General features: G+C 39.3%; 1 protein-coding gene across 2 annotated transcripts; it reads right to left on the reverse strand.

Annotated features, from left to right (window-relative positions):
* Positions 1 to 1,024: 1,024 nt before the first annotated feature.
* BACH1 (BTB domain and CNC homolog 1) lies at positions 1,025 to 27,230 on the reverse strand. Of its 2 annotated transcripts, none has more exons than XM_033052771.1 (5): positions 27,163 to 27,230; positions 15,308 to 15,605; positions 12,166 to 13,557; positions 10,271 to 10,477; positions 1,025 to 4,056 (listed from the first exon to the last, which is right to left on the reverse strand). In XM_033052771.1, the coding sequence occupies exons 2-5, from the start codon at positions 15,545 to 15,547 to the stop codon at positions 3,601 to 3,603; spliced, it is 2,295 nt and encodes a 764-aa protein (XP_032908662.1). In that variant the 5' UTR covers positions 15,548 to 15,605; positions 27,163 to 27,230; the 3' UTR covers positions 1,025 to 3,600. The 2 variants fall into 2 exon arrangements, with proteins under 2 accessions (XP_032908662.1, XP_032908663.1); XM_033052772.1 differs by lacking the exon at positions 27,163 to 27,230 and adding an exon at positions 26,598 to 26,659.

Consider the following 27,230-nt stretch of genomic DNA (forward strand, 5'->3'; position numbering starts at 1 on the left):
ATGTAAATCAAGTGTATTTTTAACAAGAGTCAAAGTAACAGGAATGAAAACTCAGACTGGTAGGGGCTGTTCACTGAAAATCTTTCTTATTTCCTAGATCATTGCCTGAAAAAGCCCCAAATGTTGCCAGGTTGACATGAAGTGTATCATCTGATTTATCACCACTGGGCTGAGAAATAAAATTGCAATATGATTTAGAACTTTTGAGGCCCTCTCATCACCAAATACTTTTAAACAAAATCAGTTCACCTGAAAGCTTGAGACTTATGGCCTTCAGCAAGTTAATGAAGTTGAATATATACATGCTCTCGGATGCTATTTTAATTACTGAGTCTTATTTCTTCCCAAGTCTCTCCCATCCATGTCCTCCTCTTTCACAGTAAATATGAAACAGTAGACTGTAAAAAATTAGGAAACCTTGTTAAAGTATCATATTGAATTCTTACTAGACTGTTATCACACATCAAGAAAGCCTTAAATGTTATTTCTCAAGTTAACAAGATATACTCAACTTACTTGTATTGCAATATTACTCTCACTCATTACTTACTTGTTAATCATTTTTAGGGTTTTTATTTTACATTCTGCCTATCTTTGCTCTGCCATTCACATGAAACAGCACAGTCTTCCACATGGCAAATTTAGTCTTCAGTAGAGAACACTCATGTATTTAAGAATATGGAATTAAAAAAGAAAAACATCAATAGACCAAAATGCACACTACTAAGGAAATATTGAGAGTAGTTTAGCAGATACTCAACTTTGGTACAATTACCTTTCTGGATTTTCAGATATCAGCTTTGTCTGAGCTAGTGGTTTGGGACAATTAAACTTATAAACTACATAGAGACTACTTTGGTACCATTTTCAGAACTGTTTGAGCAGTATTACATTAATGAATAATGCACCAGTAGAGACTTTCACAGCAGAGGACTTACACAAAATAGAAAAGCCTTTGTAGAAAGGATAGTGGTTTTTATTGTAGACTTAGAAAATACTGAATTATGAAAAATACAAAATCAACTGTTGTAATTATTTGTTTATTTTACAATCTGTATGCCATCATACCCTTATGGCTTTAAGATAGTCTGACCAAAGTATTTTAAAACATGCTTTAACAAAGTATTTTACAATTTCAAAATTGAGTATTTCTTTACTGGAAGAAAAAAAAAATAAAACCAAACTCCAAAAACATTTTCCTGAGAATTCTGTATCATAAAATTGCCATTCATTCGTAACATTTGCAAGTTGATGATATAGGCTTATAGAAGTCAACATGCAACTTGTAGGTCTATGGTATTAAATAAATATTTTAAAAATTATTTAGATGCAGCTGGTCAGGTAAAAACCTACCCTCAAACTTCACCTGCAGCCAAGTGTGTCAGGGCTCTGGGCACTGGATAAGCTCCCATTCCCTACAAAGATGCTCTACCTTGTTATGACAAGGATTTACCCCAGGGAATTCTATTTCCAACTGTGTGCACTATTAGGACAATGCTTTAATGCCACTGTCCACGTCATTTCAGAATATCACCAGCTTTAAAAGTGAGAGTAGTTATGAACAGTAGAGGTTTGGCCTTTGAATTTTGTTTTGATTGTTTCTTGTTGGTTTACTTTTTAAATAAAATAGAGACATAAGAGCAAAATGCTCCCAGGGTGGCAGCCTGGGAGGGAGACAGGATTAAATTAACCAGGAATCTACAGAAAATGGGGAAAAAGCCCAAAGAGCCTCATAAAGTAATACATATACAGGATCATCCTATCTCAGTGATTGTAATTTAAAAGAATTTCAATTCAATTATCATGATGTCTGTCGTATAGTATTTATTTCTGAATTTCAATTATTGCAAGTATTGTGATTCATACAAGCTATGATCCATAATTTTTCCCTTAAAAAGTAACAATATATGATGAAAATCCAAGGATTTACTAGAGATTTGAATCAACTTTCAGTCCCATAGGTGAGGTAGTGTAGTCATTTGTGTTATGTGCTGGTTATGAGAAGTCCTGTTGAAATCTGTCAATTTTAAAATTTGTGTTTTAAATAAGTGGCTTACTGTATTTATTAATGCTATGTTACCTATGGATGGGGGGGAGGAAAAAGAGAGCCTTGCCAAGACCAAGTTCTGTCTCACTGCAAGGTAAAACTGAAAAGCAGTATTTACAAGGGCCTTTGCTTAGCTGCTGCCTACTGTACATGCACACAAAGACACAAAAAGCTAATACACATTCTGAGGTAGGAAATGAAGAATTCCACTGGCTTGTACAAGATTCTTCATGTTTTGTAAACCAGCAAACCCAAAGTTTTCTGTGGTGAGGTTCAATACTTAGTTCTGGTGTGAGAATAACATCAAAATAACAAAGCATCATTGGTATACAATATGCATCCACTGCTATGTAAAAATCTAGAAAATGGGGATTATTTTCAGTAGCTGAATTTCTCCTTCACAAAGTAATAAAGGAAATATCTCCAGCTCATTTCTTCAATAAACTCTTTATATATCTATGCTAATCGCACAAGCCATTGAAAATATACTACAGGTTTAGCCATAAAGCATTCTGAAGACTGATTCTGAAATAGAACTTTACTGGTCCCAGTGATCAGAAAACAAATATTTGTAACTTACTTTAGGCAGTTAGGCACTGAAAGAAAAAAATGTGGCGCCTGAATACCTTAAAAAAAAAAAAGTCTGTCCTTAGACTTTCACAATACTTTGATTCCAACTTGCCAGAAACAAGCAGCGAGCTTGAAGGTGCTAGGACAGGAAGTCACAATACAGCAGTGAGTTTTAGTAAGCCTATGGGATTCGGATGCCAGAGGATCCAATGCACACTCATCCAAGAACTGCACCAGTTTCAGATGTCTGCCTTCCACAGCACGTTGTTATTCTCCCACTAGATTTAGAGAAGAGAGCAGTACGTGGCAGCACCTCTGCTGCTCCAGTTCTTTTAATTCTGTGCTACAGAGACAAGACAAGAGCACTTATTCAATAAAAGCCTACTACTAACCAATTCTAGTAGTAGTAATAGTTGCCTACTACTTTAATTCAGTAAAAGTCTTCTCTATGATGGGGAGGGGGCTATTCCAGAATCTCCTCATCCTGTCAGGTTACTTAGCCCATCTACAAAATGAACATTTACAGAGCTATACATGCTTCTTAAGGTTTGTCTACCAGGAAAAAAGAATTCCAGGTATAAAGGTCATTGTGCATAAACAGCTGTTAGGAGGCTTTCCTTAAAATGCAGAGTGGCATTAAGAACTGTGGCATAAATCAGAGTAGGCTGCTCTATACTTGAACAAAACTTCCTCATAAATAAGCACCTGTGCATGGAATTTGTACTTTCCAACAGCTTTCCTGAACCCTCCTTGGCATCACTACATAGAAAAAGCTCCAAGGCTGACACATACAAATTATGTTCTGGAACTACAAAGAGCAAACTCAAAGCTTGCCAAGTAATAATGGTGACCATGTAATTGTCAATATAGTTTTCAAAAGATTAAACTTTTCTCTTTTGTCTCACTTAGTAAGTTACTTTCCAATAATGCTCAATCCCACTTCTAGTTGCAATGCTGAGAGGCTGGCAGTGGGAAGGAGAGATTCACTCATCTGTAGTGCATTTGTCAGTCATTTGCTGGCAGAAGTCTGTGATGCCACTGCCCTGTCCACACGGCTCCACGAGCGATGTTTGCTCCAATGTTCTGGCAGGAACTGGATGCAGTTCTTGTACCTGATCGTAGGTGGTTTCGCACACGCTCTTGACACACTGATAACAGGAACTCTGCTCAGGGGTGACACCTGAAAGACCATTTGCTGATTCTACAGATGCTGGTACCACAAGCTCATTATCAGATGGAGCTGTTTGTTCTCTTTTCGGGAACAAAAATGAGAGTGGACAATCTGAAGAAGAATATTTTGCGAGTATTTGTATTTGCTCTTGACTCAAGGCTGCTTCCTTACACACCTGCTGGCAAAGTCCAGTCAGATTCTGCTTTGTCTCACCCAGAGTTGATAAAATGTGGTTTCTTTCCTTCAGCAAATTCTCCTTCTCATTTTGCTGCAAAAAGAAAACCAGTATTTTAGTCTACATTTTCATAAAAACTACGGCTTAAGCTCCTATCAAAGCTAAATTTGGCACTAACATGACAGTAACACAAACCATTACTGATGATTCCACAAAACATTAAGCAGTCTTCAAAGAAATATGTATTTTAAAATTGAAATGCTGAAAATCAAACATCACATTTTAATTATTAATACTATTCCACTAGGTGAAAGTAACTTCCAGTCTCCACTATAGGACAAACAATGAAGCATAGTTCCTAAATTAGACAGAAAATTTAGGAAAGGTAAAGAAAGAAGATGTGCTGAAGAACTGACAACCTAGAGATAAAGTAGCAGGATTATCCAAACACATGGCAACAAACAGGACAGCAACTCACTGATAAATATCAAGTAGAAAAGAAATAGCCTGTGTTAAATTAAGCTGATTTTTGGCTTCAATGTTGTGAATTTTTCTGAGGTTTCTGATAGAACTGGCTAAAGATGAAAAGACACTGATAACTGAGAGGTCTAATCATGGAAACAAGCAATTTTTTGAATAAAGAAAAATGAGGAAATGGCAAAGAAGGACAGGGAACAAGCAAGACCATCATGAAGAAGTTGAATGAAAAGGACAAAGAACCCAAATCCAAACATGTCACAACACATACACTTTAAATTCTGTAATGAATTAAAATACAGTTTTTAAGACACACAAAGCTTTAAATAGTTTTCAAGTTTTAATCATAGGGACTATGTTACAACTACTGTTATGTCAATTCACTCCTGGAAAGTTTTATTATTTTCACTCCTCCCGACATCCCCTTTTTGCAGAGAAACCTCATAGTGCAATCTCTACAACTTCTTCTTGAAAGAACTGATTAAGTTTAGGGAGCATTTGGCAAGAGGAACAGTTGCTCCCAGTTCTTCTTGTCTAAAATTAGTAGAAAGAGGACTTTGTGAATAAATTTCTACTTGTCAGCATACTGGGAGCAGCTGTTAATCATAAAATATGCCACCCTGGAAAGGATCCACCAGGGTCACTGAGTCCAACTCCTGGGCCTGCACAGGATACCTTAAGAGTCACACCCTGTGCCTCAGAACTTTGTCCAAACGCTTCTGGAATTCTGTCAGGCTTGGTGCTGTGACCACTGCCCTGGGGAGTCTGCTCCAGTGTCCAACCGCCCTCTGGGGGAAGAGACTTTTCCTAATAACCAACCTAATTCTCCCATGACTTGGCTTTATGCTGTTTCCTCAAGTCCTGTCACTGGTCACAAAGAGAAGAGATTAGCACTGCCCCTTCTGAGGATGTTGAATGTTGCATACAAGTAAAGGTATTATAAAAGAAACGCCATATAAAAATCAGGCCTTGCTCTGCTGAATTACCAGTTAAGCCTGTAAGTTCCCATAAGAAAGAATCAGAGGAATGAAAAGTCAGTTAACACAACCACTTATTCTTGAAGAGAAAAATAAATTGCACCTGTAATAAAAGATGTCCCATGAGAATCCACAAAGAAAAAATGTCAACACCTGCACATAGAGTCTTAACATGCACACACATAAGCACTTTCTAACTAATGAATTCAGTGACAAGAAAACAATTAGCCAATTGGAGTTAAACACAGATCTATGAAAACTGTATAAACATGAGTTATGTGAATAAAGAAGGAGATTTTCTGCATGAAGAAACTAAGTCCCATCTGCATTATTGCAACAAGTGAAGGCCTCAATGAACCCTTCTCCAGGTGAACAGACTAATGCTCACAGTCCCCCCTCATAAGATTTCCCCCCTCCAGACCTTCCCCCATTCTCATAACCATTCTTTGGATGCTCTCCAATGGTTTAATGTCCTTTTTTAAGCCATGGTGCCCAAAACTGCACACAATGTTCAAGGTGAGGCCGCCCCAGAGCAGAGCAGAGCAGGACAATGCCCCTCTTGCCTGGCTGGTGATGCTGTGCCTGATGCCCCCCAGACATGGATGTCCCTCCTGGCTGCCAGGGCACTGCTGACTCCTGTTCAGCTGGCCATGGACCAGGAACACCAGGTCCCTTTCTGCAGCTGCCCTCCAGCCTCTCATTCCCAGCCCATACACACAGCCAGGCTTGCCCCATCCCAGAGCAGAATCTGGCACTTGCCCTCATTAAACTTCACCCAGCTGGTGATTGCCCAAGTCTCCAATTTGTCCAGGTCTCTCTGCAACTCCTTGAGGGAGTTGCCAACTCCTCCCAGTTTAGTGTCAGTGGCAAATTTCCAGTGTGTTCCACTGAGTCCTGTGTCCAGGTCATTAATGAAGATGGTGAAGAGCACAGGGCTCAGGATGGAGAACCTGCAGAGCCCCACCAGGGACCAGTGCCAACCTGGTGCCACCCCAGTCACTGCCACCATTTGTTCCTGACCCATGAGCCAGCTGCTCTCCCACGTGATGTGTTTATCCAGCTGTGGGCTGGACATTTTGTTCAGAAGGATCCTGAGAGAGCCTCTCAAATGCTTTGATGAAGTTCAAGAGGATTACATCTACTGGCTTTCCTAGATCAGCGGGGTGGGTTGTCCTGTCATACAAGGAAATCAGGTTTGACAAGCAGGACTTTCCCCTCATGGAGCCTTGCTGCCTGTGTCTGATGCCTGCATTGTCCTCCAGGTGTTTAATACTTATCAGAATAATCTCTCCCATTCTGTTAGAGATCACCTAATACTTTTTGTGTATGTAGAGGCACTCAGCTGTGTATTATGGACTGATGAAATGATCTGGACTGCTATTTAAAACAAACATGAATCTTCAGAAATAGTTATTCCAGCATACATTTCTCACCCCCCTTCTGAAGGTGTTGACAGGTCAATACATTAAAATATAATTGTTTCATTTTATCAGCATTAAACTAATACTACAAAGTAATGTCAGCTAGTTTTGAGGTTATAATAAACTGAGAGCTGAATCTTCTGCTAAAGAATGTACTTAGTTTACACACCTCACCCTGCTATAATACATATAACAAGATCTCAATTACATTTTTCTTGGAGCACTGACACATCCTCCTTCTCCTCAGCTACAGAATCGTCAACAAAGTAATGCTTCTTGAGACCAGTTGTCCTCTACTCTGCTCCCCCTTGCAAGCACTCTCATTTTAAAAGTTACAAAGTGAAAATCAAAGGATGGTCTCAGGCTGGAAGGGACCACAGTGTGTCATCTGGTCCAACCTGAATGCTTGGGCAGGGTCATCCCATTGTACAGGAGAAAGTACAAGGAATGTGAATATACACAGTCTCTGAAAGAACTGTTTCTAACAAGTCAACATCTTCTTAAGTAGCCCTTGTGTATTCTGAAATACAGAACATTAGTGGCCAACAAGAACACCAAGATTCACCTGAAAGGTGAATAAGCAAAGCTGTATGGAGAGCTAAAAAATTACTTTATCAGTACAGAAGATCAAGAGACATGACTAAAGGTAACTCTCCCAGATAATAGATTCAGCACTGAACAGTATTCTTCTTCAATATAAGTAGAACTTAAAGTAAAATTTCCAATTTTACAGAATCACTTGGTAGGGGAGGTACCTCAGCAGGTCTGTAGTTGACCTATTACTCAAAACAAAGTCAGAGATCAGGTAAGATCAGGCTGCTCAGGGCTTTGCTCAGTCATGCCACAAAACCCTCAAAGAGAGGGCATGCACAGTTTTCAGGGTGAACTACTCCACTGCCTGCCTGTCCTCACTGCAAGAAAAAAAAAACTTTCCTTATATTCAGATGAAATCCTCCCATGTAATTTAAGCCCATGTCTCTTGTTCTCTTGCTGTCAAGTACTCCCCCAGGAAGCTGAAGATCTTCCACCAGCAAAGGCTGTATAGCCTCAAGGACTGCCCCACAGATGCAGGCAGATAGCCATTAGGTCTTCCCAACCCTTTTCCAGGTAGAAGCCCCATTTCTTCTGCCTCTCACCACAGAAGTACTTCAGGCCTGGCCATCCCAGTGGCCTTCACCCAACCTCCCACCTGTCTATCAATGTGCTCCTAGAACTGGGAGGGGTGTAAACCCAGCAAAAGATTCAGTGTTACACATGCCAACATGTAACAACCACTGCCTCCAACAACACAGCCCAGGACACCAATGGCCTTTTCTTCAGACTGGACATGTTGCTGATCCATGCTCAGCCTGGTATCTGCCCAGGCCCCAAGGTGCCTGTCAGCAAAGCTACTTGCCAGCTGTCAGTCTCCAGCCTCTAGTCAGGCAGGGGTCAGTCTGTTCCAAATATAGCACTTTTCCAAGAAACACGTCACAAGCATCTTCTAAGAGAGGAAAAAAAACTGAAGCAGCACCAAATAGAAACTAATACAAGACAACATGCTGCATATACTGGAAACCAGGATGAGGAATTCCACCAAAAAGTATTTCCTAACTGGTAGTACAGAGTACTATCTACTTGTCAAGAGCTGTCAATAGCTACAGCACTCTCTTCCCTCTCAAAGCCACATGACAGATGACACCACAAAAAGATCAAAGTCCAAAAGGACTGAGACACAAGTGACCCAGAGAACAGGAACAAGGCAGGAGTTAACATGCATGAAGCAACCTGGATGTATCACACACAGCCCTTCTGAGACAACTCTTTTCTTCCACCCACCTAGATAGATCTTAATGTTTCTGTATTTGTGTACAACTTACACAAATTTGATGATCTGTGGCCGTCAGGCACGGTCAACAGCTCCAAAGAGGGTCTTTTCAGGAATTTCTGAACAAATTTATCAGCACAGTTGAAAAAAATTTATGCAACTGCAACATGTTTGTGCCTAGAGAATGAGTCATAACTCAGACCTTACCTCACAGTTCTCAAGACTCAACACTCATTATCTAGTCTTGCACAGTGTTACCGATCAAACAGCAGACATTCAGTCTGTTGCAGAGCAGGTCCACAGAAAGAAGGATATTATGTTATAATTATTAGTCTCAAACAACCACATGTCTAATCTTGCAGATCAACCTTTAATTCCCTGCCCAAGTATTGCAAAATATTGACAGAGTTACATAAAAGAAATGACAACATGATGACAAAACCAGGCAAAAAGTTCTGAAATGTCAGAAATGCAACTTCTCTCTTCAGGTAATTACCTGATCACCCTCCCTCAGAGAGCACCTTTTTCATTGAGCACAACCTTCTCTGTCAGCTCACCAGAGCTCAACGGCATCACACACCCTTCAAAGTCAATCTCCTCACTGCAGAAGTAGGAGTAGATGCAGTGAAAGATGATGATTACGGGAATATAAGTTTCCAGTCCAAGGCACTTGGCTCTAATTTTATTTTCCTTTTCACTTTGATGTCAAAAAAGATGCAACATGACCGCTGTATTCCAGCTGATGAAAACACCAAATTCAGGTACACCAAGCCTAAAATGCTCCATGAACAAGAATAAGAGTACACTAGTCCTAAACAACTGAACTATTTAGTGCACATGGTATGCACTATGAAACTGATATGAGAGAGTCAAACAAAGACTTGTTTTTCTCAAAAGCCACTCAATTATCTTCTTGCCATTGCTATTTTTGCATAATCCTAACCTCAGATTACCTACATTTCTCTTAAGTTAAATATGCATCTTTTTACTGCCTTCTAAAGGAGGAGAAAATGTATGAACAGATGGTTGCAGAGAAATCTGGATGCATCAATTCCTCAGCTACAATCTTGATGCAACTGCTAAAAAAGCAAGCAACTTCCCAAGTTCTTCTGTATCTTCCGCCTTTCTGCAGGGGTCTCATTTTTAACATTCAAGACTCAGGAAACAGTTTGCCAGTCCATGTTGACGTGTTCCAAGAACAGTACTTACACAACTAACAATTGCATAACTGCAAACTTGACCATGAGCAATACCATGAGCTGAAGAACAAAGTCTCAAAGCAAGAAAGGGGAAGAGGCAAAAAACAGCAAAGGATAACAGTCTGGGAATTATTCTGTACAATTAAATTCTAACCTTATGGGTTTCAGAAACATCATTTACCAAAAACTATGCTGTGATGCATGTTTTATTTGAATGGAAACAAGTCCACAGAAGGACAGATGTGTACTTTAGAGCAAGGCTCAGAAAAATCAAGAACTGCTATCAAGAAGTTATACAAGACTAATAAAGCTTTTTAAGCTGGAGTAGAAAACGTAGTAAACCACCTCACTCTCAAGCTACTGCCAGATAGCCAGTCAAGATGTTTAGAGAAAGACATGACAACAGCAATGAATATTTATACATACCAGTTTTTCAATTTCAGATTCAAGATTTTGTATGCAGTCAAGTTTTCTCTTGCGACATCGCTGTGCTGCAATTCTGTTTTTACTTCGTCTTCGGATATCATGAATACAGTCCAATTGTTCAGGAGTTAATTTATGCATTTTCAGAAATGACTGGAAGTCATTTCTGGAAAGTGAGATAATCCTCTGTGCATTAAACGGCAGTTTTACCTAGAATGTGAGACACAGTTGTAAATCCAAGGTGGAACTGATATACACAAACACCAACAAGTCAAGTTTCCATTTTAAGCATTCTTCACCACACAACCCATCTTTCTTCCTACATCTCAGAGACAATAGCAAACTAGTACAACCATTAGATGATGGGATAAAATCCAGGGAATTCAACTACAGGACATCAAGCACAGGTGCAAGAGAATATTTGCACATTTACATTAGATCCTTAGAAGCATATTCAGACCAGGATGAAAGCTACTTGTTTGTGCATCAGATATGGAGGTGATACAAAACAGGTGTCAAGACTCACTAATGTAGTCTAAAGTTTTCCCAAAGCTGCTATTAAGACTGTATCCTGCATACATTTTTATACCTATGTTTTTTTGCAGGGAAAAGTTCATCTGAAACAGGCATTTCCTTAAAATACAGAAGTTACAGTATTTGTCTTTTATTTCTTAGTGTTGGAGAAGAGTGAGGATCAGGCTGTTGCTACTATTGTATACCTGAGCTAAAAAAGCATTTGAGATCAGAGTGTTAATACTGAAAAACATATTTACCTTTACAAAATAATCACAATGTTTTTTGAGTATAAAGACACCTGATTTTAACCCTTACAATTGAGTATAGTAAGTAGCAGAATATGTTACCTTGCTGTTGTCAAAGATCTGAATATAGTTTAAAAACAACACAAATATTTTGTCTGATTTGCTACTACTGGTGACAAACAGGCAAAAAATAATAAAATACCCCAGAGGACTGTCCTCAACAATGATGCCATCTTCTCCACCACAAAGGTGAGGAATGTATTTAACCAATTCTGGCCTTTTGTCTGGCATTCCAGCATTTTTGTATTGATGGCAGGTTTCATTTATGCTCAGTCTCAGTAAGGCCCTGTGTCTTGAAAAGATAAAAACCCTAGTGCTTTGAGAACAACTAAAGTTTTGCAATATTGAATGATCCATCATGCAGAGTTACACTGCATTTCTACGATTCCAAGAACTGAGGTGGAAATTGTTCCAGGTATATCTTTTAGGATTAGACTACTCTTGTATGGCATCTGCCTAAACCACTACTAAAGCAAACAAAGAAAGGAAGTGTCAGATAATTAATGCACCTGGAGAAACAAAAATAACCTTAGTGTTGGAGAAGGAGATATTATTAAACAGTCTTAAATACAAAGCCAGCTTAAAAACTTAATTTTCATGTCACATGAAAGTGACATGAAAGTCTCTCCCACCTTCACCTCACAGTTAGAATAAACCAAGAAAACTGGTAAGTTTCTATTATACAAAGGTTCCAAGAAGTTTAGTTTTCCTAAATCTATCTGAAGCACATAAAAGAAAAAAAAAAATAAGAACAAACCTTCATGCCTTGATTTAAGACTCACAACCTTTTCTGACAGTTGTTCCAGAAAAAATCTTAAAAGATCTAAAATGTAAGCATCTAACACTTCAGTATCTGACCAAAAATACTTTTACATTTTAATTCAGTCTCCCTGAATTAACAGTGACCTTCAAGACAAATCTCTGAATGATTATTTAAAGCTTCAGTTCCAGACCTTTTTGAAACAAGCAGCCACAGGAAAAACCCTCAAAACAACAAAACACAAAAGGCTCAGAATTGGATGTTTCAATATGGCCTTAAGAGACTGGGAAGCAAAAGATACACGAGGATGTTCTTACCTCACATTCTTGTTCTCTTGCTGAACAGGATTCACTGTCTCCCTCAGTGTCAGTCTCCGAATCCTCTGCCAGACTTATCACATAGTTATAGGGACACTGCTCTTGTTGCTGTCCCTGAGCATAATCTCCACTGTTAATTTCAGAGGTGTTGGAGCATCCTTCAGCGCTAAGGTTGCTTATAAAGGGGCAGTTGACAGAATTCAGAGTTGTAAAAGTTCGCTGAGGGCAAGGTTCAGGGCTTTCACTGATCCTGATCCCCAGCCACGGACACTCGGACTTTTTCCCCGAATACACTGGCTCCAAGTACTCTTTAGAAACTGCAGGTGGCAGATGTATTTGACAGGTGTCTGTGCTGTGAACATCACTCCAGAACCCCTGTGCTAGCTGTTCTGCTATCTCTCTCTCCACACTGCTTCGATCTCCAGCTGAGGTGATGTTAGTGGCTTCCCTAATGCACAAATCCACCTTTGAAGGTGGGTTCCCTTGACTTTCAGTTTTGTCATTTCCAGCTCCAGTACTTGACACAGTTTTTTCCGCTAAGACTGTGTTGTTTTGCATACTACTGAAATTCAAGTTACCATATTGCTCACAACTATGTAAAATTGACACAGAGTTGAGTCCATGAGGTGCAGCAGAGTTTTGGGGGAAAGCAGCAAGATCCATTTTCTCCACAGGACACGACACATTCCAAGTTACAGAATCTTTCTTTGACTCTTCTTTTTTCTGAATGCTTTCTTCTCCTTCTTCCATTTCTACCTGAGTCTCTTCACAGTTTGAGATCAGCTGCATAGGCACACACTCCTGAGCTTTTTGTATGCCATCGTTATCAGGTGTTTCCTTCTCAAGAGATGTTGAAAATGGTGGCACCTGAACATCTTTAACACTTGAACTGGACTCCGAAGTATGAACTTTGTCATTTCCAAAAGCCTTCTGGAATTTTCTATACTTTGGGCATTGGGAAGATAAGCTGGAAGCGCTTCCCCTTTCTAAATGTACAGGATCACAGATTTGACTGGCATTATCTTGGAGAACAGGTGATGATTTAGCATTTTCTTCATCTTTACAGGGCTTTGTGTCAGGAATTTGACTATATTCCTTTTCTAGAAGGGCTTCTACTTCATCATTTATTTCTAGGTCTCCATCATCTGCACTGCCAGTTTTAGGGTTTGCTTTCTGACAAAGCTGTGTGCAACATTTCTTCCTAGGACATTCCTGCTGATCCAATTTAAAGTCCAAAAATCTGAATTTGAGAAACTGAAAGCAGGACTCTTCAATGTTGCGTACACCCAAAAATTCTGCACATTTGCAAACTTCAGACACATTGTCTTTATTTAAAACAAGTTTTGCTGTATATGCAAACTGAAGCAAAGGACTAAATCCTTTAAGTGTTACCTATTACAAAAACAAACAAACAAAAAAACAAACAGTAGTATGGTCAGTTTGGGTTTAAGCAGAGAAATACACAAATTTACCTGTCCTGCCAGCAAGACAGAGAACAGGACAAAAGCAGCAGACTTGTTCTGTGGTGAAAACCTGGTGAAACTCTTTTTGAAACAATTCTTCTGATACAATTGTATCATGCACATTTTGTGACAATTTTCTTCACTGTGATCAATCTCCTAATAAAATGTTTTAAAAGTGAAAAACATTGCCGTATGCTGAAAACCAGTAATTAAGATTCCAGCCCCACAAAGATATATTTCAAAGTAAGTTGTATATTAATTACTCTGGAGTATGCTGCTGGTATTTAATTGTAGTTTTTGAAGTGCAATTGCTGTTAATCACTTAGTCTTGTGCACCACTGATGTAAAAAAAATTGAAAAAATGGAGTTTGACCACATATTATTATTTACTGCTACAGCCACCTACTTTCCTCCCACATTTGAAGAAATGCACTCAAAAACTGTACCCCAAACAGAATTCTCAGTTCAAAGCCCCTTTAGAGCAAGTGACTTTAAATGAACATTTATGTCTTCACAACATAGTTGCCTATCAGGGAATTCACAGATAAACAAAAACTGTATCATTAGTAACTGCACAAGATCTTCTGCACATGAAAAAATGTCTAAGGAATCAAGTAGAAAGCCACAAACAAATCCCACAACACATTACTAACTACATGACGCTTCCTTTAGCCTTTTCTCTGCAAATGAAGAATAAAGCAGTATGTCCACTACTAATACTTAAACTCAAGTCCACACTCTGCTCCCTGCCTTTACTGAAATGAACAGTATTTTATGCTAAATAAAGCACTATATCAATGCATTAATTACATGGAATCCTTCTGCCAGCAAAATAATGAATTATTCATGCAATTCAATTTAAGAATCAGTTGAGGATTTGTTTACTTTGTTTTTTTGGTAGTTGTTTGGTATGTTGTTTTTCAAGAACACAACACATGAAAGGAAGTTGAGATCTGCACAGAGACCAGTTCTTTAAAACTGTCTGTAAACTCTTACAGACTACTTAAAGAATTCTTAAAATAGCATTTGAAATATGCTCTGGAGATTACACCACCACATTAATTCATCCTTTATAATGTGGGGAACTAGAATGCAAAGAGTTTATCCATAGGCTGTCAAGATGTCTTCAGACTCAGCGTAGTTAACAAAGCATTAAAGTGGCTTCACAAATAAGTAGCATTCATAAATGAAACTGAAAAAAAAAATACAATGTTATTTTCAAATTCTACCTTCTTTCTGTTTAAGGGAGAAACACTGCAAAAACTGCAAGGATTAAGAGGGGACAAACACTCTACTCCTTTCACTTTCTCTTACACATTTCTAGCTAGTTATGCTCAAACAAAAAACCCTAAAAAGACTCTTAGTGTGACTGACCTAGAAAAACAACTCTTGCAGCAGTCATTTATTTAATTTTTATTTGGGATGAAAGTCAAAGAATAAAAACACTGGCAAAAAACCAACAGACCCCACAAGATGATAGTACTTAGCCTTTACAAGATACATACAAAGTACTTGAATTAAAATAAAAATTTGGTATCTTAGATTGTAGGCTAATGTCTTTCAGCTCTTAAATCCCCCACTGTAACTTGTCAGTTAAACCCCAGCCTACCATAAAAGAGAATTGAACAAAACAGGCTAGAAGCACTGGCAGGTAAAATGCAGAAGGGAGTGTCACTCACCTCTTCCGGTAAAGTGATGATAAGATCAGCGTCCACCTGGCCCACAATTCTTGAAAGGAAGTAACTACTGCAAGCTGCAAGCACAGCTTTGTGAGCCCGAAATCGCTGATCCTCCACTAAAATTGTAACATCACAAAGGATATCTTGCTTTCGCTGATCATCCAGGCTGAGGAGTACATTGGTACTGTGCACTGAAGATTCGTAGGCAAACACCACACTGTTGTTCTCACTTAGAGACATTCTGTATCACAGGTGGTAGTGTGAGGCTCAGTGGAAAGCATGCTTCTGTGCTTCAGACCTGGGGAACAAAGAAACAGTGCCTCTTAAAATCATGTCCAACGTGAACCTATGGGTGCTGAAACATGAGCATGTTAAACATTCATTGCTCTGGCCTAATTCTTCAAATTAGTACTTCAAATAAATACATGGTTGTGCCCATTTAAAGTACCCATACTTTGATATGTACATCTCAACACTGCTTTTGTAATCTTATAGACCAGAAAGTGGACTTCAGCAAAAGAGCAGTTCTTTCCTCGTCAAGTGATTCAGGGACATAAATTTACTGTAACACCTAGAAATTACCTAGGATTTCACTCTTAGCAATTGGTATATTTTAACTCCAACACTATGAAAATGTAGAGAAATAAAGCAGATGCATTATACTAAAATTCACCAAAATACTATGTGAGCTACTTCTGTTTATTGATTCATCTAGTGTAGACTAAAATATATATGTTCGGTCTTCTTCCGGAAGTATTGTGTCTGCTAAACCAATCCAGCATTGGTAAAATGCCGATTTTTCTCTCTAGTAGGTTTGTGTTTTGTTTTTAAATTTGAATTCTCTACCTGCCTTAATGCAAACTTTTTTCCCCTTTTCTGTTCGTGTTTGCTTTTCCAATAGATCATTATGATTCAGATCATCTGGCAATGGAGTACCACCTTTCTGACAAAATTCTTAAATAACAGTATTAATTGGATAATAACAGTTAAAGGTATACAGTATTTAAAACCTTGAAATATGTAACTCATATAACTGTTCTGAAGATTCCTAAATTTGCAGAAAAAAAAGAAGGGCTAGGGAGAAGACGGGTCTGCTAGAGAGTGCAAAATTTGAAAGTATTTCCAAGTCTGATCTTTACACTGTATTTCACTTTCAATTGAGCCCTTCTTCCACTTAAAAGGAAGAAAAAAAGATTGCTAAGAAGTGCCCTTGCTCAATCAAGAAACCACTTAAGTCAGATTTGGAACTACCCTGCAAAGAAAACATGGTATGACTAGGACACGTTATACCTTAACAAACCAAGCATTCAGATTACACTTGACCCCAGAGTTCCTGTAACTGAGCACAGCTGTAGAGACGCACTTCAGCTGACATGGGACTACCTCATCATTCTATTGCTCAACAGAGGTTGTTACCATCTGCCAGCTCCCAACAATAATAAAACTGTAGCCAGTGCACATCCTCAGGTTTCAGATGTGGGGAAACTTTCACAACACAGGGAGCACAGAGGACATGACCATATTTAAACACACCGTGGAAAAAAAGCAACCATGCTGCCAGCTGTGCTCCTGGTTACTCACTGCTCAAGCTATTTTCATGGCACACAGGCATTTTGAGTGAACTTCTGAACAGAAAGAGGGAAGAAAAAGATCCCCACTTCCAGTGGCAATAGCAGCACAGTACTAGTCTGGGACCCAGTAAAGTGCCCAGCACATCAGCATGTGCCCTTCCCATACCCTTATGGAAAACTGTATGCTTAACTTCACCAACAAAATGTACAAATCTATGGTGAAAACAAAAGTTTTGAGGGGAAAATCCCAGGAGTTCCACAAACCTGAGTTTTCTCCTCTAAGAAGTGGTAGAGAAAAGTGCTATATACCATGAACTGTTAAACCTAAAGAGCTTATTTTTGGAAGGAAACAGGTCAAATGTTTTCAAATACCTAACAACAAGGCTACAGACTGATTAACTTAAGAAATATTTAATTTCCAGTCAATTTACAAGGGAACAAAATAATTCCTCATGGAACTGCTATTCATGAAATTCTATTTTTTAAGAGCTTTTGAGAAGCAACCAGTGCAATATAAATTATATATTCCTAACTAGATTGGTCCATAGCCTAACTTATCATATTGCTCACATCTTACAGCACACAAAGTATAATTCTGTATTTGTTACAAAGTAAAAAAACCTTAAAACACCAAAAAGGAACAGAGGACAAAACCGAAAAATTGAAGACTAAATCCACAGTGGTAGGGAGTGCAGGGAAATATTATAGATGAGGACATATTCTGGATGAACACTCATGAGGGAGACACAAGCCTTAAAGTGTTCTTTTTTTCTATCTTCTTTGAAGAAAGAACCTTCAGACAGACAGCACACATATCATATATGGTGCTTTTGGGTTTCTCCTGATAAAAGAATCAATTCCAATATCCAGTTCAGTTCATTACACTTCCATAGCACAGAAGGCTAAAAGGAACACTAGTTTATTTCTATTTTTATAGATACAGACAAATGCAGAGAAGAGTTAACCCTCCTTCTCACTTATCTGTGAGGCACTCACCATCCTTTCAAAACAGCTTGTGGACTACTTGGAGCACTGAGAGAGAGCTTCCAATGTTTCAGCTGCCAAAAAAACTAAAACTGCTTTCAACACTGCAACACTACCTTCTGTTTCTTGAGAAGTGAATGAAACACACAGTTTGAACATAACTCCATTTAACACTTGACTCTGACACAGGGTTCTACATCCTAATTGTGAGGACTTCATCAGCCAAGTTACATTCCCTCTATATTTAAATAGGATGACAAGTTTTTTGAGGTATCCATAATATAAAATGAAGCATTTAATAAGCATGTCAAACTTTAAGAGAACCTTTAAAAAAAACCCACAAAACCAAAAAAAACCCCGCCACTCCTACACTACACTCAAACACTAAATTCATCTCAGTCTTAGTAAAATTTAGGTACTGTCAAATACAATTAAAAAAATCCAAAGGTAAAGCACCAGAAAACTGAAAATGTTGGTGAAAACAAAAGCATCAAATGGGAAAGAGAATGTAACCACTGTAAAAAGCTGTTACACTTGAGAACTAACAGAGGTCAAACTTGTGAATGTCTGAACTCTGTTTTCGAGTTGAGTAATAAGGGCACAGTATCACATTTGTGACATATCTGTCACAACAGCCAACCAGATTTTCCCCAGCAGTGTGAGTACAAAACAACTTCTCTGTAACTAGATCTGTTGTACACACATCCACAACAAGAACGCTTTCTGTCACAGCAAAGAGAAAAAGTACATCTCTTCTGTAAACTGTTTAATTTCTCTTCCACCATAACTGTTCTTCTAGAGCACTCAGTTCTTAGACTTAGTTTTATTTATGAATGGGTAGACAGAGAGGGGAAAAGGTATGAAGGAGAGAAAACAATTCAATTAAACTTACAAGTTTGTGCTGCAACTGTCATAAGGATAGGCCTTCTAGGCTTTTCTGTCCATTTTACGTCATTTAACTTCCTACAAGTATTATTTATCAGGGTTTTTTTTCCACTCTCAATAATATTACTAACATCAGCAACCAGGTATTAAAAAGGAAAACTGATACTACAAACAACAGTAACAAATCATATCCTTGGAAAGCAGCCTAAAACTCCTATAATGCTATTTGCATTTTAAAAGTAGCCTTCAAACAAGGAAAACTAAAAGCAAGTACAGATTACTTGGAAAAGCATTCAACAAGCAGATGACTCTATGTCGAAATCACTGCTCACAAAGGAGGTGCCAACAACCATGTGACTGATGCAGAAGATACTAAGAAAAAAAAACCCCATGCAAGAGTATTAAGATACTTGTAACAGACATTACCACAAAAAATATGGAGAGCCCAAAAAGATCCTGAAAATTTAAACAGTTCTTACAATACAGGTTGGAAGGACTCAAGAAGTAACAACATGAAAACTAACTCACTCAAATCCTCAGTGCATGGAGGAAAATTAGTACTGAGACTGTTCCTGAAATTCCTCTGCACACCTAATAACCCCTCACTCTTGGAATTGAAAATTAAAAAAAATCAGGTGAATATAAGCACATATACATGCTAATATGAAACCTACATAAACACTTGAAGCACAATCAGTCAAGTTCTGCTTTGAGAACACAACCAAGCCTGCTACTACAAAGTTTTCATTCTTTATCAATGAACTTGGGATAAAAAAAATGTTTTGCATAAGGACAGAAATATTTCCTCCTAAGTACCAGCTATAAAACTTTATTCTACTTTATCAAAGGGAAGTAACTCCATTTTTTTTCCTCCCTACTAGTATACAATTATGAAAAATATGCCAAATAGTTACCTGCAAAATTACCATATCTTCAGTAAATTTAGACATCTCTACATCCAAATGACTATATACACACACACATATTTATTTCCAAAGAACATATAAATACTTATCTTAATGAAAATCCATACTGCGACCACATTTAAAAAAGGAATACACATTTGTTTAAGTACACAGTACAGAGACCAAAGCAAGATGCTTATCAGGACTCATTGTAAAATACAAATCTCCTCCATGGTTCATTTTTCTCATGTATTCAAAATCATTCAATATATTATTACAGTAAGGTAATAGTGAGGTACAGTGAGTGCAAGGTACTTTAAAATTAGGCTGCAGATTTGCTTATCTGATTGCTTACAACTGGTAACAATTACTGCTCTTTACTAGCTGACTAGAAAATAATGGCAGATATAAAATCCTTTACTTCCTCCCACCACAATCTCTGCTTTAAGGAGTCACTTGGTGCAGACCCTCAGTCAACCATAAAATCTCTCCATTGATAGTTAAAAAAACCCAAGGCATTCCAAAGATGGGAATCATGATTGCTGAAACCAGGTAAAGTTATAAGAAATGGTTGTTGCTAAGTTACAGAAGAAAAATACTAATAAAAGAGGTAACATTGTTGAGGAATGTACCTAGTGCAGGTAGAGTACAAGAGCAGGAACAGAGTACCAGAGTAGAACTCATAATAATGTGATTTATTTCCCATCCACACAAACATCTCACACAAGGCAGACAAACTTTCACCCAAGCTCAGCGCCACCACCACACGTGCAATCAACATCCTGTGGACAAATGAATGTCCTAGAAGAGTTGAAGGAAGCTAAAAGGCATCAAGTTGTCACTGAAGATGACAAAAGCACACACATTTGTGTACACATTTACCAAAATGCTTTTTGAACATTCTGCATCTGAATGTCTCAAGTGTCATTAAAAATACTACATCAGAGCACAGAAACCCATGGAAATCAATGACAGCAGTACCTTTACTACTTTGAAGACTCAGACTTTCAGGAAAAACAGCTGATTACATTTCACAATCTTAACTGCTAAATCCAAGGATCTGGAAAATGAAATTCCAGTATCTAATGGTCACTAAGATACAGTGGTAACACCAAATCCAGAGGCAGAATCCATCCCCACATAAAGTTTGCCTTCCAAATCCTTTTTTCCCCTCCTCAAAACTACATGTTTTCCAAATTCAAGCAAAGCAGATTGAAGAGCAGAGTAGACTGGAGAAGGTTTTGACATATAAATCATTTGATGTTCTCCCTCTCCTCCTGGACAGCTGAAGACCCAGCACTTCAGTAATCCTTGCAGAGCAGCTACTTCTATCCGTGCCTCTGTGACCAGGAATTTCCTTCTCACCAGCTGAACACTGAAGAAGAGAGGACGCATCCAAAGGCATCCATATCTAACTCAATCTAGGATCCAAACCTAACAATTGTCTCAAAGACTCACTGCCAAATAAAACACAGTAATCTACCTTGTTACCATCAATTGTAACATACCTAAGAGCAACTGGGCAATAAATGAGCTAATACGGACCTGTGGTCCTTCTGTTTTAAGCTCCACTAAGCCATAGCTCTAGCACGAGCCAAGCAAAAACACTTGAGCTACAAGAGTCACATCCTATGAGCTCAGTGCTTTCTTTTAAAGAGCAAAAGCCTCTTATTTTCCATTGGTGAATAAACCATATTCATATAACCCTATAAAGAAGAGCTAACCTTTTATTCCTAGACTAAGATATCAATTATGCAGCCCTACCATCCAAACCAACTCAGTCTACATGTGTTTGGCTTTTTTCTGACCTGCACTACCATATCATTCCCATGCATGATCCAGCTAAAGTTATCCAAATTACTAAAAACCCTATTCCTTAGTCTTTCCTTAGTGAACAAGCATCCATCAATACCACACTGGATATCAATCCTCTCTAGCAATCACAGTGAGTGTCACTTGTACACAGAAGTCCTGAAATAGAAGAGTAGAGAACAAAGCTCCCCTTGGCAGCTGCAGAACCCAGGCAGGACACCTTGGCTGTCACTGAGCTGCTTGAACTTGGGCACCCAGATGTAAATTCAGTTTTGATCATCAAAATGATAAAACTAGCAAGATTAATTTACTACTTGCAAACAATAAGGGTCTGTTCAGTTAGCACCATGCTTCTAACATATCCGTATTCTTGGAACACAAAATTCCTCAACAGTTGGAAAAATACAATTGTAGACCCTCCAAAATATAGCCTGGAGAAAACAAACTCATGGTGCTACTCTTATTATGCTGATCTATTGAGTAAGTTCTAGCACATCAGTAACTGTCAGTCCTCTTAGGGTGGACATTTACACTTCCTTTAGACTATAAAAATTGTCATCCACAGATGTGAGGTCCAAAGGGACAACTATCACTTACTACTGCTAAAACAAGACAGTTTAGATAAGACACAGCTCACTGAAAACATACTGCAAAGGCTTTTTTCCTGCAGTTCTATTTCTCGGTCCTTGCCCCCAGCTATCTCTCCTTTTAAGGAAATAGTTATATTACAGATGAATGCCTACAGCGGTTAATAGTTGCTGATTCACATTATGCTGACAAAGAATGAACAAGCATTTCAGGGTGCATGTTCATTGCTTCATCTTCAAAAAGACTGCAAAAGAAGAAAGTGATAAAAAAAGCAAAAAGCAAGCTTTGCTGCCCAAGAACAATGTTTTCTCCTTTAGGAAAAAAGTACATTTAATCTTCAGTTATTAACAGAATCATAATTCTAAATGGTCTTTATTAGTCCAACACTCGGATGATATTCCTGACAGCTTAATTACATAAATGAGATTTAGAAAAACTACTAGTTTAGTAATTTTTAAAAATCTCATTTATGCAGTGTTTAAAACCATGCTACAAAAATACAGTTTGTATTTTTGTGGCACAATTTTAAACACTGCATTTGGACTCCTGTCAAGTCACAAGCGAGTATTAAAAAGAATCACGGGAAGTCTGGCAAGTCTTAAGTCTGTGCTAAGAGTCTTAATTTGTTTTCCAGGTTTTAAGACTGACTACATACTTTTTCTCAGTATTTGCAAGCTATATGAGAAGCTGGGACATGGGAAGGAGAGCATGGGGGATCCTGAGAACGTTAGTAGTCACAAGCTTCCAAGAAGCCATGATTTCAAAAGGAAAAAAAGAGATCGATAACATGTAACCAAATGCAGACACTCTCCAAAGAACACGAGTTTGAAAAGTTTCCCTCTGAGGATGACACAAGGTCAGTATCAAAGCCAAATAAACCCCAAATTACTCTGCAGTTTCCCATTATTTTAGATGACACTAATTGTTTAATTTTTGGATCAGGAATAAAAATCACGTTGTGAGATTTGTTTTGTTTCACTGCTAAAAAATGAAACAAGTCTGAAGTGATTTCAGAGACTCCTCTGAAAAATTCCATCACTTAAAGCCCTTCTGTTATGCTGTTATTCAAAGAGAATTACTCTGGAAAGATAATGATCCACAGATTTCCTAAACTTTTAAAAAAAACCCCAAAGCATCTATCAAAAACAAAAATAACAAACACAACACCCCAAAAATAAAAGTAAAAACTGGTTTATATTTTTTCTTAAATAAGAACTAGGTTAGATAATAAAACATTCACTTAGGATAAGTAAAGAACTCACAACTAAAAATCTACTGTCAATTCCTGCCTTTACTTAAAGGACAAACACGTTTGTATTTAGAGCTGCATACTCTACTCCTTGCTACTGTTAAACAAACCACATGAATCATTTTGCCTGAATGACTACCACAGTCCAATCATGAGTATATACGTCAAAATATTTATGGTGAATACTAAATTAACCATTTAATGTACTTTAGCTTAGAAGGACACAAGAAACAACCTGAAAGAACTGTGAAACAGCTATATTGACAAGTCAAAGAAAATCCTGGTTGAAAATTACGTTTAGAATCTCATTTTTGGTATTATCTGGTTAACTTTGATTTGTTTCCACAACTGTTCTTCACAGCATGTGAAGCCAAAAGAAATCCACAAATATTTTAGATATAAATCACAAAGAACCTCAGGAACATTTCAATGAAAACAGAACAGCACAGGTTTATCAGAACTAACAATACCTATATAAAAATTAATAATAAAAAAATGCCCTAGACCAGGCTTCAGGTAGTAGCCCTAGTAAAGGTCTCCACCAAATCACATCAAACTGCCTCAGTCTTCTCATTCTGAAACTGTAGACTATTTCCTATGTGATATATAATGTCTGAAGACATGATCTTGCTAGCTGACCTGTAAATAACCACTTTTGGGATGGCACCACATAAAATACCGATCTCCAGCTCTGGGGACCCCAACATCAGAAGGACATGGATCTTCTGGAATGAGTTCAGAGAAGAACACAAAGATGCTCTGAGGGCTGGAGCCCCTCTGCTCTGGAGACAGGCTGGGAGAGTTGGGGGTATTCACCTTGGAGAAGAGAAGGCTCCAGGGAGAACTTAGAGTCCCTGCCACTACCTAAAGAGGCTCCTCCAAGAGCTGGAGAGGGACTTTGGACAAGGGTCTGAACTGACAGGACAAGGAAGAATGGCTTCAAATTGACAGAAGGCAGACTTAGCTATTAGAAAAATTCTCCCCTGTGAGAGTGGTGAGGCTCTGGTACAGGTTGCCCAGAGAAGCTGTGGCTGCCCCATCCCTGGAAGTGCTCAAAGCCAGGCTGGTCAGACTTGGATCACCCTAATCTAGTGGAAGGTGTCCCTGCTCATGGCAGGGGGAAATGGATGATCTTCAAGGTCCCTTCCAACACAAACCACTGCAGGATTCTGTGATCTGATGACCTTAAAAGTAGCATGAACAGGGTGAACAAGAGCCATATATTTACTTATCAAAGTATTTGTCAGTGGGCCAAGACTGGAATCCAAACACCTATAAACATTATATTGACAGTTCAAATGAAGTCATTCACAAACAAAGTATCTCAAAGCAATTTCTAAGATTAGCTGAATATTCTTTAAGACACAGGCTCTCATTTAAAGACATTGAGTTCCTGATACCCTAGGATACCTATCCTATTCTCCAATGTATGTTTAATCATTAAACTCTATTTATTTGTATTTCACCAATGATTCTAAAGTCAATTTACCCTTCACAGCACACTTTCCCCTTTTTAAAGCTTCAGTAGTTGATCAGTCAGTTGAGCCTTAGTCTGACCTTCTAACTCACATTTATACCCAATACTACATTTTCCCTTCATACTTCACAGGAACAAAACTTTCTTCCACCCTTAAGAGGGCCTTCACAGGAAAACACTGCATACTGCTGGAAACAGTGACTTGTGGTGCAGCCCATGATTTGTTACAGCAAAGTAAGCCTTTCCATCACTCTCCAGAGTGCTTACCTCTCCATTAGAGGTGGGGGCAGGGAAAGCTGCAGGTGGATCCTCACACATCATCCCCACTGTGGTGACACTAGGCTGAATCTACACAACTTAATGATTGGTTCAGCAGTGAATTTTGGCTCACCCAATGTTTTGCTCCTACCCACACTTGCATCAACTAACACACTACCTCTGGTTTAACTAAGGACTACATCTAAACAGGACTCACGTTATGAATATCACAAGTTTTTTTCCCACTCCCCAAAACCTCCTCCACGAAACTTTCAGTTGTCAAACTCTACAGGACAATTAAAATGCCAGCATTCAGACACAAACGTGAACCCTCTGACTGATCTACTACTCTTCTTTGCCCCCACACCAGCATGTCCAGTGCAGGAATGTGATTAAAAGAAAACCCATGAAGTGCTTATAGAAACACTCTGATTATCAGACTTGGAAGGCAGGGTTGACATGACAAGGAGACTTGTTGAGCTATGTTTCCCTGAACCATAGGGCAGAGTTATTTGGGAATTACAGAGTTCACGTGCAAAGACCTGTCACAAGAGTGCCCACCTGATCCCAATAATCAGGCAAAGGGTATGGGTTTTAATACTAGACCATTTGTATCATAACAAATTTATTAGCATTCCAAATGTCCTTTCCATGAGAATTTTAGAACCTATTAAAAGCCATTAAACACATTAAGATCTTCCACATTTTACACATATAAACTCAAAGATACAGCTGATGGAAGTTAAAGCTGTACTTCAGCATTTTGGTTAAAACCAGAAGGGAAAACTTCTCAAACACCCCATTTATTAAGCTTTTCTTCACTTCACAAGATGAACCTGGACAACAAGAGTAGGTTCTTTTTTGGAGTAAACTGGAAAACACACTCTAGAAGTTCTCAGCAATTTCAAATACTAATACTAGGGGTTTTTTTCAGACTTACTAAGCCAGGTCAAAGGGAGCCCTTTGAAAAACACAGTGAGTATTCAGTTTTCAACTGTTTCTCTCTGCAAATCTGCCTGTTTTGGACCTCACTGTTTGCTAAGGTACAAGGCTTACTCACTTGAGTTAGGGCATCCAAGAGTAATTATGTTACTTAAGTCACCTTCACAGTTAAACTCGTATTACAAATCATATTCCGTGGTCTACCTTAGATGCCTTAATTCAGACTCATCATGTTGACAGGAATATAGTCCTTCCTTTTCTTGCTGTGTGGTGCAATACTTGAGATTAAAGAACTGACTCTATATGCTAGAGCATTCTGAGTGCCACATCACCTTAATTTACAGTGCTTCTGGATTGCAATTACTCAATTACGGCAGCCAGATGTTTTTCACACAAACTGCCTTCCTCAAGTGCCTCAAATTAATGTGTCTGTCAAAATTTACTACGCATACAGTTATCTTTACTGCTAGAACACTTTCTCCCTCCTTTTTTAGTTCCATAAAGATTTGGAAGACGGCGCTGCTGATGATTTTGGGATTACTGTCAGGCTAAAATCGGTAACTGTTCTTTTGCGAATACTACATTTTCACCAAGCCCCAAAACACGCCAAGGATCTCACCGCACAGAACAGGACGGACAGGAATTGTATTTCGTTGTTTACAGTCTAGAGCAGACTTTCCCCAGCTCCCCCCAAAGGGCAGCAAACACCCGCCGCACGCCTCGCCCCGGCGGAGCGGGGCTCTCGCCGACTTCCCAGCGGGGCTGAGCCGGCCCTTTCGCCCAGTGCCGGGGAACGCGGCGTGGGAGAGCGGCGCCCGTGTCAGCGGGGCACGAGGGCACGCGTGCGAGCCGGGGGCGAGGCACCGAGCAAGGAGCGCTCTCGGGGGAGCGGGGGCAACACCCGCACCGGGGCGCTGCCGAGGGACAGCGGCCGCCGGTGCCCGGCGCTGACCGGGCTCCTCCGCCACCGCCCCGGCGCCCCCGCGGGCGGGACCCCCGACCCTGCACGGGCCGGGCCACGGAGCGCGCCGCGGGGGCGGAAAGGCCGCATCGCGGACACCGGCCGTGCGAACGCGCTGCGACCCGCGCCTCACCGCGCCCTCCGCCCGAGCGGCGCTGCCTCAGCACCCCCGCCGCCAACCCCTCACCGCGCACCCTCCCGCCGGCGGCCGGCTCGGCCTTACCTCGGTGCCCGCCGCCGCGGGCCGGAGGGCAGGGCAGCCCCGCCGCCGCCTCACGCCGTGCCTTCTCG

The sequence above is a fragment of the Catharus ustulatus genome, chromosome 2, assembly GCF_009819885.2.
Source record: "Catharus ustulatus isolate bCatUst1 chromosome 2, bCatUst1.pri.v2, whole genome shotgun sequence".
NCBI lineage: Eukaryota > Metazoa > Chordata > Aves > Passeriformes > Turdidae > Catharus > Catharus ustulatus.